Source organism: Anguilla rostrata, chromosome 7 (genome assembly GCF_018555375.3).
Source record: "Anguilla rostrata isolate EN2019 chromosome 7, ASM1855537v3, whole genome shotgun sequence".
Taxonomy (NCBI): domain Eukaryota; kingdom Metazoa; phylum Chordata; class Actinopteri; order Anguilliformes; family Anguillidae; genus Anguilla; species Anguilla rostrata.
The window spans coordinates 3,976,778-3,992,908 of NC_057939.1; the positions used below are offsets into that span (position 1 = coordinate 3,976,778).

At 48.1% G+C, this 16,131-nt stretch overlaps 1 protein-coding gene and 1 long non-coding RNA gene across 6 annotated transcripts in view; one reads left to right on the forward strand and one right to left on the reverse strand.

Annotated features, from left to right (window-relative positions):
• Positions 1–428: 428 nt before the first annotated feature.
• Positions 429–1,151, forward strand: LOC135258813 (uncharacterized). Its single transcript, XR_010331103.1, has 2 exons — positions 429–803; positions 986–1,151. It is a non-coding gene; the product is annotated as an uncharacterized LOC135258813 (long non-coding RNA).
• Positions 1,152–4,247: 3,096 nt separating this feature from the next.
• Positions 4,248–16,131, reverse strand: part of osbpl8 (oxysterol binding protein-like 8) — an 87,832-nt gene continuing 75,948 nt past the window's right edge. For 3 of the 5 annotated variants that reach the window (XM_064342413.1, XM_064342411.1, XM_064342410.1), the window contains 14 exons: positions 15,525–15,750; positions 15,032–15,216; positions 13,862–13,943; positions 13,402–13,500; positions 13,085–13,181; positions 12,765–12,863; positions 12,456–12,553; positions 12,122–12,211; positions 9,998–10,134; positions 9,182–9,367; positions 8,009–8,162; positions 6,867–6,972; positions 6,594–6,699; positions 4,248–6,453 (listed from right to left, as the gene is read on the reverse strand). In XM_064342413.1, coding sequence (XP_064198483.1) covers positions 6,318–6,453; positions 6,594–6,699; positions 6,867–6,972; positions 8,009–8,162; positions 9,182–9,367; positions 9,998–10,134; positions 12,122–12,211; positions 12,456–12,553; positions 12,765–12,863; positions 13,085–13,181; positions 13,402–13,500; positions 13,862–13,943; positions 15,032–15,216; positions 15,525–15,750 — 1,801 coding nt within the window. In that variant the 3' untranslated portion in view covers positions 4,248–6,317. The remainder of the gene's footprint in view (positions 6,454–6,593; positions 6,700–6,866; positions 6,973–8,008; positions 8,163–9,181; positions 9,368–9,997; positions 10,135–12,121; positions 12,212–12,455; positions 12,554–12,764; positions 12,864–13,084; positions 13,182–13,401; positions 13,501–13,861; positions 13,944–15,031; positions 15,217–15,524; positions 15,751–16,131) is intronic. The other 2 variants (XM_064342415.1, XM_064342414.1) reach the window with 1 other exon arrangement.

The window sequence follows — 16,131 nt, forward strand, 5'->3', positions numbered from 1 at the left end:
CGAACGACGAACTGAAACTCTCCGCTAATGGGGAAAAGAAACAGCTTGGAGTCACTTGACTTGCACAGCTTCGGCGGAAGATGAAAACGAAACACGCTGGTCTTTAGTTCAGAACAAGCGTCCTTCTCTGGGTGGGAGTTTGAAAGGCCTGCCGCTGCAGGGGTGAGCTGCTGCATGAAAGGCATCTCAGAAAACCCTTAAGACTGTGGATGTCCGGCTCTATGAACAGACACCACTGCAGCATAGCATGTCACTGTAACAGATGCAACACCAAATGCTAACACAGCCACAGAAAAAAGTAATAATATTGATATAAAGAAAAAATAATAGCAATAATATTTGTTTGTATAGCACATTAGCATACAATAGGCAGCCCAAGGTGCTTCACACAAACGTAGAATAGAAAAAAAAGGAATAAATAATAATAAATACATAAATAAAGAAGAATAAGATTATTTTAGGCCTGATAGGACGTATCGGCATTAGATAGAGATACGCCCCCTCCAAGCTTCCAGACTTTCAAATTGAATCTCTGGCCTGTTTTATTTCCCAGCTCACAGTGATCTAAAGATACCGGAGGGCATTGCATAATAAGAGCAGACGCGGCTTCGGTTTCAGTCAAAAGGAGCGAGTCAGTTATCTGCAGTCGTTTTCATTTATGCCTGAAATCCAAGAGCGCGCTCTCACATTCACCCTGTCAGCACTGCACCGTCGCCTAGCGATGTCCTTTCCGACTGCGGCTGAGGCGACGTCCGGCGGCCACGGAATCGCGGGAGAGACGCTGCGAAAGTAGAAAACGGCCGGTAAGTGTCTTTAAGAGTATCGCGATTATCAACGCGCGCGCTACATTTATGAGCCATTAACCGGGTTTGAACGCTCACGGCCCAGCGTGTCTTGTGACTTAGCTACGTGGCATTGCATAGAAGAGAGCCACAAATTCCAGAGATGTAGACATGTCTGAATGCTAACACTCAGTCTTCAGCAGGGACTTTTTACTCAGCACCATTATCCAGCTAACTCACTAATCCTGATTCATGAAATACCCATCTGGACTGGAACAAAGACCTGCATCCACACTGGCCCTTATTGGATAAGAATGGACATGCTGTTTAAATGTTCATGTTCCAATTTTTCTTAAACAATATTATTTTTTTTTAAATTGTTTCTCTATACCCTCATAAATATGTTAAAAACACAATTGTTAAGTGTTACATTTAATCATGTCTAGGACTACTGTGAATTCAAATGGATGGATAGGGCTTATCCAATTAAGAACATTTTAAGGAGTTTTTCTTTATTCTGGACTGATACAGTGACTTGCCAACGGCACTGATATCTATCAGCCTGCACCTGTTTCAATGCAACAGGAGCTACCGGTATACTGGCAGAGTAAGCTCGGTTTTGGCTGACCGAGCGGCATCCATGTTGTCTAATCCCTGTGAAGCAGACGCAGACTGAATCTAGCTTTTACTTTGTTAGCGTCTGTGTCGTTGCGGGGAATATGACAGACGCTGTAAAACCAAGATGGTTCCCTTAAAAAAATGGCGGATTACTGGGCCTGGATAAGATGAAGTCCTTATTCGCTCCTCCTACAGCAGACCAAACAGAAGCAGCTTACACCTCCACTCAATGCACAGAAAAGCATAATTACAATACCTCAAATTTGGTTCCCTGTTGGAAAAACTGCTCATATTTTTTGTTGTTGTTTCCATTTCAGAAGGCTACACAGCCTTTGTTTATAAACACAGCAGAGCAATGCACTATGGGATTGCAGGCTCCAGGCTCCTTTGAATGGCTCCATTGTGTTTTAAAACAAAGGCCATGGCCTTTTAAAACAAATAACACAAAAGTTTTTGTGTGTGTGTGTGCGTATTTTGAAACATGAAACATACAAGATATTCTTAATTTGCCATTCTCTGTATTTTTAGATTTTTTTTTTTTTTTTTTCTTACAGGTGAGGTTCCCTTTAACAGCAGATATGTAAACAGTTGCAGGTGTGACACTGAATAAGTACGGCCTGCTATGCAGCATAGTTATAAAATATACAGCTTGGACGGGGGATTATACTGTGTGTTTCCATTCTATAGGCAGATTTCTTGTCTGGTAATGAGCAGGGGGGGGGGGGAGGTTTTTTAAGCCTGTGTCTGTCAGCAGTGGCAGCGGACTCTGGGGATTACATCATAATAGCCCAGTCCCAGCTGTTCTCTTCAGGCACCAGGAGAAGCTGCGTGACCCTTTCCTGCTTCTGTGCTGCCTGTCGCCGTCATACAGCACTGCTAGGCCAACATTTCCCGATATACGCTTCTTGGTCTCTTTTGTAAACATAAATTCTTCTTGGAATTAGTATGGAAAGGAGGGCGGGGGGGGGGGGTGATCAATTCAAATTAAGCCCCTTGCTGACAGTACTGTGGATTCGGCAGTTATGCTTGTCTTTGCTTGGTATTGATTAGGCCTTGCTCGGTTACGTGGCTATGATGGATGACCCCCTTTTGCTCGTCATTTCAGCCAGAAATTCAGGCGACAAGGTCTTCATGGTGACATTGGACAAGGACTGCACAGATTTTTGGAATCCTTTTTTTTTTAGGGGGGGGTGTTAAAAAATCCTCAAATCAAATAGGTGGTGGTGAGGATATTTCACAAATGGAAAGTGCTGTATTCACTCCAACATATGAACAAAAATATTTACCTTCCAAAGTATTGCAATTTATAAAGACAAAGAGTTGAATACTGCTGCTAAGACTGTATTTAAAAAGCACCATCATTTTGGACCTAACTATGAAATATGTTACATTTTTTGTATTAAGAGAATCTGATGAGAATATCCACCTCGTGAACAGGAAGCGGCATGAAATGTACGGACATTTCGCCCCCTGATGGTGAGAAAAAGATGGACATGCAATTTTTCAACACAGAAGTAGGGGGCACCAATGTATTGAAGTTTTATTTTGCCAAATCGGAATTTGGGAAAAAAACATGCCATTTACTTTTTATTACAGAATTATTCACTTATAATTTATAGGAGTATAATTTGTAAAGATGATTCATTTTATATTCTGCAAGAAAGTTACTTTCAGATGGGGTCTATTCTATGAGCATATGTTAACCCAAGTGAAATAAACCATTATACTCCAGATGTTTAGGTATTAGTTTGGACAAATCTTGCTTTATTTTTTAAATAAGTTTTTTTTATTTTCACAATTTTCATTCCAAATCGGACTGCCGACTCACATCTGTAGATTTGCATCACGGTTCCTTTGTAAATGACATTGTTCCCCTTTCAAAGGAAAGAATGATCTCACCATCATATCCTCTCGCCATTGGTAGAGGGGGGTGGGGAGCTTTGTCATAGTAGTTATGGAATGTGACACCAGACACTGTCTCTCAAAAGAGCGGGAAAAAGGGGGAGGAAGTCTGAGTCACAGAGGGGACCCAGAAACTGTTCTGTGTGATGTCAACATGTTCCCCATGAACAGATGCATTTGTCTTTAATTAGTTTGTTCACTTGGCTCATTGTATAAATCCCGCTTGTGCCACCAAATACACTTGTCCTTAATCAATAAATATTTAAGTAATATAGACACCAGCAGAGTAATCTTGGCTTCTGCTTGTGGTACAGCTTCCACCTCCATACCTTTTAATCAACCATTGGAATCCAAATGCTTTCTTCTTTATGAGGATGTCGGACTGATATTAAAAAAGCATTACACAATTATCCTGAAATAAATCTTTGTGTAACTTTACTTTGAAGTAGTTCCTGTGGGTTTGATGCCCCTGGTCTAAAGGTTAAAAAAAGATGTGAATAGTCAGAAACAAACATGTCAGTTTGCCTTGTCAAAAAAATTCTTACCAGTGTAACTTTTGAGATGCAGCTTAGGAGAGGCTCGACACTCATGAATATGAACACTTAAATGATTTTTGTATTATGCACGTTGAATCTTCACTTGGTAGAAATCAGCGGAATACAGACTATGAAATAATCCCTTGTTACGGCCTCTGTTGAACTGTAAATCAATAACTGTTAAGTATTTTTGTCTCCTGATGATTTTTTTTTTAAATCAATTTTTAAGCAAATGAAGTGTCCGTGCTTGAGTTTTAATCAAGAGTTTTGGTTTCAAACCAATATGCCATGATGAAAACTTATGAATTATGTCCCTGTAGGTATTATCCAAGACGAAGGGAAATTTCAAAAGTGACAGTCGTGCCATGATCAACATTGTGCCATGATCAAAACAAGCCATGCAATCAAATATATTTCACTAGAATTTATTGAAAATGAATCTACAGACTCATTGTCTAAGTGTGCTTGACAAGTACTGTACAATCCACCATATTAACATGAATATTACATAAAGCAGGCTGCTGAGACCTTGTGGCAGAATTAACGTTAGAATGGATGAGAGACGTGGACGACCCATTCAAAAGACAAACAGGATCCATCGTGATGATCACACAGACGCCAGCGTTTATTTGAGGATATGTTAAAAGCAACAGTGAACTCAGAAGTTGTTGTTTTTTTTTTAATCGTACAAACACAGATCGTGCGGAAAGACGAGGGTCTGACATTTAGGTGAAATGGATGGTCCCTCTTTACTGTTGCGGTCAACAAAACATAATTTCGTTCATAAAATTATACATAAACAAGTTTTAAAAACAACGAGTGATACTAGGAGGAGAATGTGCAACGTATAAAATTCAAATAGACACGAAAACGACAGTGACAAACGGACACCGGGGGTTATCCCCGAATCCCCGCTTTCTCAAAATACGACGACAAACTAGAATAGAAAAAAGAGAGAGGCCGTGGCGGCAGTAACTTAGCTCGAGGGGGGAGACAGACGACGACGCTTTTTTTCGGAATGGGCGCCGCAAATTCGCAGATCTTTACATCATCCGGATCGCCCTCCCCCGCTAGTCGGGTCTAGGACACACGGCGGTCCGAGCGCGAGTTACCCGTGAAAAATCTGCCGGGAGCGCGGACGGGACCGGAAGCCCAGATCAAATCGCGGGAAGCTCCTCTAAGGCTGGATATGGCACGTCCGCCCCCGCGCACCTGCGGTTAAGGAAAGCGACCTCGACCGTGTCCCTGTCCGTCCCGCCCCGTCCAATCCCACCCCACAAGGCACTGGTAGACACATTTATTTTGTGACCACATTCTAAGGTCTGGCTTTCTGCAATGAGCTAAGAGGTACAGGACACATGAGACACAGAGGTCCGCAGCCACCGAGGGAACGTGACAGAGTGACCGTTACAGAGCATTCTGTACAATTATTAAAATTATAACTCCTGGTACAGTACCACTCCGAAGGCTATTTACAGTTTGTGTGCTATTGTACCAACCTACAAATGGTATTTGACTATTGTTTTCTAAAATAATTTCAAAGCATGGAACAACTGTAAGTAGCCACTGCCATTAAAAATAAATGATTCTCCTACTGACTTAGCAAGTGTCACTATTGACAGTAAACATTTAAAAGATATATTACCAATAGTCTATATATTATATATATGTATATATATATTGACCAAACAGTAACAATCAATGACCAGCTCTTTTTTTTCATACTAAGACTACTAACGCTGAAATGAGGCATTCTTCGTTTTCCACATTATTATTTTTACCCAAATTATATTCATACTTTCTGTGACAAAGTAAAAGCCGTTTCCCATTATATTTACACCTTCTTCACGTATACCTTCATAAACTAAAGTCGTATCAAATCATAGAAAACACAAAATTGCACTGGAGTGTGCCCGCTTCCTCCTTCCCCACGCCCCTCCTGTCGGACCGTAGGGCCACTCAGTCTGGGGTCAGCCCTCGAGCGGTCCGGACAGGACGAACGGAAGCAGGTTTTCATTAAAACCACAAGGAGAGAGAGAGAGAGAGAGAGAGAGAGAGAGACATCCTGTCGCGCAGGACGTGTGAATGGAGGAGAAACGCTCAGAGAATCTGTTCTACGGCGTGCGGTACTTCCATCGCACACGGCACGCGTGCAGTTCCAGGGTTCGCCGGTCCGTGCCGGGACGTCCAGGCTCCACGCACTGGGCCTTCAGACACCGAAATGCTTTTTTTTTGGACGCTGTAAGAAATTAAATGTTAACTGACCAGTAGCTTTAAGCCCTGCAGGAGGGGGGGGGGGGGGTACGTCTGCAGCTCCACAAGGTGAGTTTATGCAAATCCGTGAAAGGGGGCTCAACCCAAGCGGGGGGGTGGGGGGGGGTGGGATGGTCGAGGCTCCAGGGGGCACCACCCCACCCCCCTAACCCCCCACCCCTCACCCCGAGGTCCCTGTTCAGGTCCGAGCAGGCCGCCCAGGGCCCTACTTGAAGAGGAGGTTGATGAAGATCTGGACGAAGACGAGGAGGGCGATGATGGCGTAGTCGCGGTGCTGCAGGACTCCACCCTCCGACGGCGCCTGCAAGGCCGCCGCCCGGCTGCGCAGCACGGAGATGCTCCTGGTGACCACGGAAACAAGGGGGGGGGGGGGTCAGCACGCAGTCATGGCAACGGCACTCAGACATCCGACATCCGTCTGCGGGCGCAATCGGCTCCGCGTGATTGGCCGGTTTGATTAGCGCACGCAGGCGGTACTTACCTGTTGATGTCCTCCTGCGTTTTCTTTATGGACTCGATGGCGCTCTGAAGCTCACTGAAGTCCGTCCCCTTTTTCCTCAACCGGCTGCTGTGCTTGCTTTTGTGTCCTTGAAAAATGTGCGATACAGACAGGAGAGAAGTCACACTCACACTCCTGCACACACATGAACACAGGTGAACGCGTAAGACTGGTCACTCCTGATAATCTGAACTAAACGTGGCCTTTTCTCGATGGCGGTCAGACGGGGTCTCCGCTCGTGGCGGACAGACTCACTCTCGCTGCCGGAGGAGTCGTGGCGGTCGAGCTCGGGCGAGGAGCAGCCGCTCTCCGGGCTGGCGGGCTTGTCGCTCTGCTTGTGTTTGCGTTTGGGGACAGAGACCTGCCAGGGACAGAGAGCGTCAGAGAGGCGACACTCCCCTCAGAACACACACACACGTGCACACACGCACGCAGTTACACACACACACACACAGTTACACACACGCACATACAAAGTTACACACACACACAGTTACACACACACACAGTTACACACACACGTGCATACATACGCAGTTACACACACATGCACACATACATATACATACACACACAGACACAACTCATGACATACTACATACCCATACACATAACACATACGCACAAATCTGACACAACTCAGAACATCACGCATTCACAAACACAAACACAAAAATGCTCACAAAACCAAAAACCTATAGTACAACGCACATACAGTCACACACACCCAGTAGCCCGACACTAGCTAGGACCAAACACAAGCACACGCACACAGAGCACACACACACCAACGTATACCTGCACGCATGCACCGACACACCAACACCCATAATCACACTTATCTGAAGCTTACACAAGCAGTGGTCGCGCTAGCAACACACACACACAGACACACACAAACACACACACCCGCATATGCGCATATACTGTGCACACAAACACACACCTGGATGCTAGCTCCCACAAAACAAAAACACAAATACCACACAAGAGTAGCGTCGTGCTTTGTAGCATGCTGGCGTGCCCGATCGATGACATTCAACAGAAACCGCTGCACAGATAAATAAATAAAACACGCTAACAGACAAGCCTGGGTTACCAAGCAACAAACCAAGCCAAAGAAAGCTGATACAATTTTTTTTTTAGAATGACAAAAAAAAACAGGACCAAAAAAAATAAATAAATAAATAAATAAAAAAAGGCGTAAAAAAAACAAAACGGGCCGCAGCAGCAACGGAAAAGCAGCCGGTCCGCGGTGGTTTTGGTGAAGGGCCGGTACGTGGAGCAGGCGGTGGCGGCGATGGCAACGGCGAGACGAGACGCGGGGTGGAGGGGGGTGGGGTCGGGGTGGGGGGTGGGGCAGGGAATTCTGGGAGGATCCTCGGGGGCCAACCTACCTGCCGTTTGCAATTGTCCCTCCGGGAACCCTGGTTACTGAGACTAATTACACTGGCAGAACGTACCATCGGGGTGCGGTGGCGGACCTGCGTCTGGATGCAGCCGTCTTTCTCGAACTGAACCATGTCGTTCAGCGGGTCCCACGGCCGGGTGCTGGGGACGGGGGGGACAACACAGTGTGACCAGTCAGATCGAGGATAACCGATCGGCGGTGGCCAATCCCGGTGTGGGGAGAGCACAACCTGCACCATGGCACTCCTGGTACATGACACAAACCACTGCTAGGTGCCTTCCACAGTATATCGGCATTTCATTAATAAAATCTGTGTTTGTTTGGATTGCTGCAATCCCCTAGATATCCACTAGGTGTCAGTCTCTTGTTGAGCATGCGAGCAGAGCTGAGCAGTCCAGTTTAACGTTCCTCCTCGCCCTGTTTTTAACAGCCCCCTTTAAATACTCACGCCAGCCTTAACAACGTGACACATTTTCTCTGGTGTTAACGAGGTCTAAATCAGACAGCCCTCCCACGCAGTTACACGCTCATTTCCCCCCGTTGAAACCCGAGCGAAAGCGTCGTTATTCAGATCGCGCTGGACCCTTTCTGTCCTCCTTTCCCACCTGCTAGCACATCGGCTGTTTAGTTTCCAGCAAATTAGATTTTTGTGGGAGGGCATTGTTCAGATTCCATTTCCATCAGTCAGCTGATGAGGAGGCCGTCATTAAAAACTAAGAGCGGGGCTGTGTGTGCGCACGTGTGTGTGAGCGTGTGTGTGTGAGCATGTGTGTCTGTGTGTGTGTGTGTGTTACGGTCTCCTTCATCATTTGCATGAAGGAGACCATAATACACCTTCATTAGTTTATAACAATGGCAGGTTTTTGAAGGAAATCGATATTCATTCGACCATTTCGAAGCTTCTGCGAAAATATAGAATTTTTCACCTTAATATTTTCCAATTTGTAATCACTAATTACAACTGCCTGCAATAGGGCAGCAGCATCTTTGAGCACACTAGCATGCATCCACTGATATGCATGCACTCAGCAGCTACTTTTCAGTGTGAAATACACATTTCTCCCCCAGTGACACAACTGCAGGCTATGATTTCCACCCACAGCCTCGCGTAATACCCCCGGCTGGCCAGCAGGCGTCTCCATTTCTCAGGGGCACTCACTCTGCGTATCTGTAGTGCCACTCTCCGGTGATGGGGTCCTGCTCGAACAGCGCAGAGGTCCACTCCTCGCCCTTGGACTTGCGCTCGCGCGCGGACTTCCTCTGCGCCTCCTCCAGGACGAACTTCTCATTGGTGGCCTCCGTCTGGTCCTTGTTGTTGATGGCCCGCGTCACGTGCTGCCACAGCCTGGAGACAAGGACACGGGAGCGGGGGGGGTCACAAGCCGACCATTTTTTAATGGGAACAATACTGCGAATGCACTGTTCTCTTTACTGAAAAAGCAGGGAAAATGAAGTTTCTTTCAATTTCATAGATTTCCCTTTGGGTAATGTTATAAGTAGCCTAGGCCTATGGATGTGTAAGACTGTCTAATCATACCTTCTGTTGTTCCAATACAAACTGTTAATAGCCACATTTGGGTAACAATATTTCACTCTGGTCGTTCATACTCTGGGATTAATGAGCACATAGGTGCGTTATGATGCAGCTTTGCTCGTTAGCAAGCTGAGCTTGCGGGCGTTAGCAGTGAGCTTGCGGGCGTTAGCAGCGAGCTGCTCGTAGAGTGAGCTGCTTAGCATTCGCTTAGCAGTGAGCTCTGCGGGCGTTAGCAGTGAGCACTGTGGGCGTTAGCAGTGAGCTCTGCGGGCGTTAGCAGCGAGCTCTGCGGGCGTTAGCAGCGAGCTCTGTGGGCGTTAGCAGCGAGCTCTGTGGGCGTTAGCAGTGAGCTCTGCGGGCGTTAGCAGTGAGCTCTGTGGGCGTTAGCAGTGAGCTCTGCGGGCGTTAGCGGCCCGTACGGCACCCCCCCCCAGGACTCACTTTTCGGACTCGAAGTCGCCCTGCTCTTCGGGCGGGACAGTGCAGCGGGTCAGCCGGCTCTGCCGCAGCTCGGGCAGGGGGTTCCAGAACGTCTCCACCACGCCCGTCTTCTTATCGTTGATGAAGATCTCGCTGTCCTGTGGAAAAAATAACGCAGAGCTTGTTCAGACCTCACATCTTTTATACATTACGTGACATTAAAGGGAAACTCCACCACAAACTGACATTAACTAATTAACTCTCTCTCTGTGGCTCACCAAATCAGTCTCTGCACAGAAATAGCAGTAGTAGCGAATTTGGTAGAGCGGTACGTCATAATGCCGTGTACCTCCACCCTTGCTAACGTTCAAAAAACTACAACGAACGGGTAATTTGAATTTGGAGATACAGAACCTCCCCTCAACCTCCAGAGAACAGCGAAGGGGGCGTTGACTGAGCTCACAGAGAGAGACAGACGGTAGCTAAACAGCAGTAGCTTGTGAGCTAGCTAGTGTGGGGGACCTGCTTCCAAGAGTTCCACCCGCCGCCCACATTCTTCAAACACAACGATTCTAACGGCTTTGCTGATGACACACCAGATCATGACACCTTTCGAGAGGTTTTACTGGAACAGGGGGGCTGAAGGCTCCCGTCCTAAGCCGGAATACACGACCGCGAAGGTGACACGAAGGCGTGAGACGCCGCTTTCTCACGCTGCTGCTGGAGCTCACAGCGTGCGGCCTGACCTGGGCCGACCTGGGGCCGCCTCGGGCGAGCGATGGCTGGTGGCGGAGGCGGGCGTAGACACGGTAACTGTGCCGCAATGCCCACTGAAAAATGTAATGCGTTTGCTGCAGTGAGTGTGCCCGGGCACGGTTTTTATGTGCCATCTGTGGCTCCCAGGCTAAGCAGTACCGTCCAGTCCTAAATTTCCCCCCGATACTGAAAAGTATTTCTCAAAATGGGTCCCGATATGAAAAAGACTTAAGAACCAGCGATTTAGAGGCTTGGAGATATGCAGCAACAGGCACTGATCCAGAGTAGCTCACTGCGACCACTGACACAGAGTAAAGCAAGACTGGGGGGTGGGGACACACTGCTAATGCAGCCCTCTGCAGAGCCTGCACAGCTCACAGGAACGTGCGCTGAACAGTTTATGTCTGAGCGTCCACAGGACACACCCCGAGAGGGCAACGGCACGCAGCCCAGCTTTCCGGACTGTTCCTTTGTGTAACAGACACTGGCAGGAGTGATTACCCCAGACCTGAAGCGCAGTGCAGTGGAATATTGATGAAGAGACGGCGGCCATCTGAGCGCTGTGCGACGAGCCAGCCTCTCTCTTTGTGAAGCGCCATTTTTCAGAGCGCCAGATAGAGAAGCCCACAACACGAAACCAGGGACAGCATCTGCCACCCCTTCTACTCTGGTGATAAATGGAAAAGAAAATCTGCTCCTTACACCCACTCCCCCCACTTTGACTGCATTTCCCAGAGTGCATCTAAAAACCGAAGCCCACTAAGTACAGGGAGAAAGAAAATCAAGCTTTGGGACTCAATTTGATCCCCTTTAAACAAATATGTATACTCACATATAATCAAAAATATTATATCTCACATTGGAGCAATAATCTCACATTGAGGTACTGGAGCAATCCTCAGTTAAGAAGGCTTCTTGGCGATAATGTACTTGAATGTAGAGGGAGGAGGTTGTGTGAGAAGGTTCATTCAAGACTTTTTATTATTTAAAACAGGCCTAGTCCAAAGATGTCTCCGAGCGTTGTTTATATCTGTGAGGTCAGTAATATCAGAGGTATGTAATCATCCTGTTTTCTGCCTTGGTGTTGTTGGTCCAGTACAAACAATGGCAATCCAGCTGGTCTCACACAATGAAAGCCATTTTGGCTTATTTCACAGAATATGCCTGAAATCCATTTTGTTGTCCCTTAAGAGTGTGAAACCAGCTGGGCTGCTATTCGTGCCATTGTGCTGCACTGAGCCAGAAAACACAAGAAGGAACCAGAACAGTTTACATACGTAAGCGTTCGCCATGTGCAGACTGATCCGGCAGCTTAAACAGTACAACAGATACCACCGCAGTTTAGTCTCTGGGAGACGTGTCCTGCCGAACACAGATCCGCCAGCTCACCCAATGGCCTTCCAGAGTGGCCAGAACCTCCTTCCCCAGTTTGATCTTCCCTGCGATTTGATTGACGCTGTCATCGCTGCCTAAGAACGGCTGTAGAAAGAAAACAAAAGCAGGTCAAACGGAAGTAAAGCTAGTATTTAGTAAAAACTAATATTTATGTTGCAAAAGCACAGAGAATCTGAGCACTAGTGTCCACTTCACTACATGTAGAACTTGTGGAGATTGGTCTTATTTTCAAGGTCCATTCAGTTCACAATGAACAGAACACACTTGGCTAACTCTGAACGTTCTCACAACGTTGCCGTTGCGTTGCGTTAGCGTTACGCTGACCCACCTTCAGCTTGAACTCCAGCTGAGAGCTGTAGCCCGTCTTCTCGCAGGCGATGGTGATCTGGCCGGCCAGCTCCAGGGTCATGGTGCCATACAGGATCCCTACGAGGGGAGGAGCCAAAAATAAAGGAGGAGTGAAGTCACTCTTGACACCGTACAGCATTCTGGGAAAAACACACAAGCGCTCACAAACTGCCTAAATCTTTCCCCATTACCGTAGAGCTGCACCTTTAAAAAACTTCTTTCAAAAGGTCAAAAGTCAGACAGGGAAGTTTATCCAATCAGACCAGACTACAAGGAAACTGAGGCCTACCTTTACAGTGAGCGTACGGCATGTTCATGACGTAGTCCTCCCCTCTGTTAAGGAACGTTAGCCGAGCTTCTCCATCCAGTATGGCCGACAGGGAGTTTCCTGTTGGGTAAAATAAAGGAGGCATCTAGTCAACATTCAGGAGGGACATCAGCCACTAGTCAGTGAAAATGTAGTAGATCGGACAATGCAGTTACATTATTCAGATGTGTTACTTTACGCGGCAGGAATTGATGCCATTGTGATTTATACGCGATGGAGGGGTGGAGGAGATTAACTACGGTCCAGGCGTGATTCTGGGGTCTGGGTGTCGCCTCGCTCACCATAAAACTTTGACTTGGCCAGGATGCTGCCGCTGAGGCAGAAGCCGTCCTTCCTGTTGCTCACGTAGAAGGCCGACACCGGAGGATGATGGGAAACCTGGCAGGGAGAGAACGCGCAGCTTGAGTGGCAAAGGGGATGACCATGAATGTGATACACAAAAGGCCCATTTCTCTTCATACACTAAATAGCCTTGCAGAGTAAGATAACCTCTCCGTGTACTAAGGTGTAACTGTACACAGGCTTTGGCGAGGACGAGCACCTCACACAGAGGGTGGACTGAACTGAACTCCACCCCTGCGAGCAGCGGCAGGTTTACCTGCTCAGAGATGTAGAAGGTCTTGCTGTTGGTCTTGGTGTGGAGCCACATGCAGCGGAAGGTCTCTCCGATGATGGGGTTGTACGGCTTCTTCAGGCCCTGGGGTGGGGGGGGCGGAGCAGAGGAGGTGTCAGAACCAATCAGCAGGGGAAGGAGAGGTCAGTGCATAGTGACGTCATGTAGCGGCTGTAGCTGGGCTAGTTTGCTAGTGAAGCAGTGAGGCGCGGTAAAGCGAAGGCTTTGTAGCAGGTTACCATGACAACACTCTCTGGTGACATAACCGTCAAAGTCAAAATGATGACATTGCCCCGAGCTAGAGGTGATGTCACCTTTAGCTGACTGGTAACGCCGTTGTCTTTAGAGTTCTTGGGCAATAGAGAGGCCCGGGTTCAAATTCCACCGCTAACTCGTAACAGTCACATGACATTACCATATTGGGAAGGGTGCTTTTTTTGCTTACCTTCGGCTTTTTGTAAAATCCAGACAGGTACCACTTCACCACTTTCTTCATGCGGTTGTAGGGGTTCTCCTCCACGGCGGCCCTGGTCAGAGAGGCCAAGACAGCCATTTAGCCCAGAGAACGGCGCACGTGGCCATGTAGTGTACTAGCAGCACTCCTAATTCAGCCAGCCGGGGAAGGGGAAAACGTGATGAAATCTACTCTGCTCCGTACCACTTTTACCGGTCCCGGCCGTGCCGGTTGGTGGGGAGAGCGCACGCACCTGGGTTGCGTTAAACAACCAGCCGAGACCGGGAGCACACACTGAGAGAGCGGGTTTTTATTTTGTTTTTGTTTGCGTGTTTGTCTGAGAACGACGAAGAATGAAACCACCGCTGAAAAGCAGGAGGAGCTGGTCAGCTGAGAAGCTGTCACTCCGTTTTACCTTCTTTTGTCCTCGTTATTTTAGTTTGTTGTTTTTGTTTATTGTTTTCGGCAGTGAGGGAGAAGGATGAAGGTCTTTATTAGATTTTCATGTGCGAGGTGCGTGTGCGCTCTCTCTCTTTCTCTCTCTCCGTGCAGCAACCAACGGTCCAATCCCGGAACTGCCGCAACACCCTCACAGGGGTGTCGCACTGGCGTGCGACACAGGCATGGTAACACGCCTTTAAATACCCAGTACCAGAGAAGAAGAACATTGCAGGCAGACTAAGTCATTGCGCACCAAGCGATTATGAAGAACACTCATAATGTCGGGGAGATGGGGAGCTATTTCATTAAGAAATGGCAAGTCCAATGATGTGTTCTCATAAATTAAGCTGCTGCAGTGCTGAATATTCACATTTTCCCCTGGCCTCCATTAGTGCAATCACTGAATCACGGAGACTTCCAAACGACTGTACGTTAGAGCTGGAACACCAGCGAGAGGCTCGTGTGGTTACTGATCATGCAGCTTCCCTGCTGCACTCAATGACTGAGTCAGAGGGACGAAGACCGGACTCATTCGGACAGGAAGTCAGCATGGCGGTAGTAGCAGTTACTCACTCGGACAGGAAGTCGGCGTGGTAGTAGTAGTGACAGTAATAGTAGTTACTCACTCGGACAGGAAGTCAGCGTGGTGGCAGAGGCAGTTACTCACTCGGACAGGAAGTCGCCATGGTAGTAGTAGTGACAGTAATAGTAGTTACTCACTCAGACAGGAAGTCGGCGTGGTAGTAGTAGTCGGACAGCTTGTCCAGGAAGGAGCGCGGCTCCAGGATGAAGGTGGGCAGGACCACTTTGGACAGGTCCATCCCGGGCCTGACCTGCTTCAGCAGGGTCCAGATCAGGGACTTGTTCTCCTCCGACACAGTCTCTGTTTGAGAGGCTTCGCCCGCCTGGAAAACACACACGAGCGTGCGCGCACACACACACACACACACAGACACATACACGCACACGTATCATTATTGTGTTCATGCGTTCACACTTACCGAAACAATCTTTCATATGTGTGTATGAAATTGCGTCCACGCACACGCACACGCACGCACGCACGCACACACGCACACACACGCGCAGGCATGCGTTTTGCCGCTGTGTAACCGTGCCCAAAAACCGTCAAACATTTTTATATTTGTCGCATCAGACTGGAGGCTCCTCCCAAACGGGGCGCGTGCGGGGCGTGTCCCCCGCGCTCCCTCACCTCCCCCAGCTCCTCGTGGGACTGCTCCAGGTACGGCGTCTCGCGCAGCGTCTCGTTGGGGTCCACGTCCGCGTACGAGTCGTCCTGCCGCTCCGACGTGTCGCTGTCGCTCTCCTCGCTCTTCTCCGGGCCCTCGTTGTCCGACTCCTCGTGCTCCGGCTCGTTCTCCCGGTCCGACTTGTCCGAGTACAGGTCCGGCTCCTTGAAGTGGTCGCCGTCGCCGAACCTTGAACGGATTGGGGGGGGGCGCAAAATCAGAGAACATCAAAGCAGCACCAACGGACATTTATCACCGAACTGCATCGAAAACACAAAGACAACTGCAGTCACAGTAATGCCTCTGATAAATGACTACACGGGGAAGAAATATCAGGATATATATCAGGGCAACAGAATGTAATTGACCATCTGGCGTGTCGACTGGAATTTCAGAACTTATCTTGCGGGCGCAGCAATCTGAGGGGGCAATCGTCTGGTAATAATCACTAATCACGGACACGCGGCGAACGTCCAATAAAGGACTAATTATGCGGCGTTCGTCATCGCAGAACAATAAAGACGACGCCGCTATGGATAATTGTGGATTGAGTGGAAAATGAAAGCACAA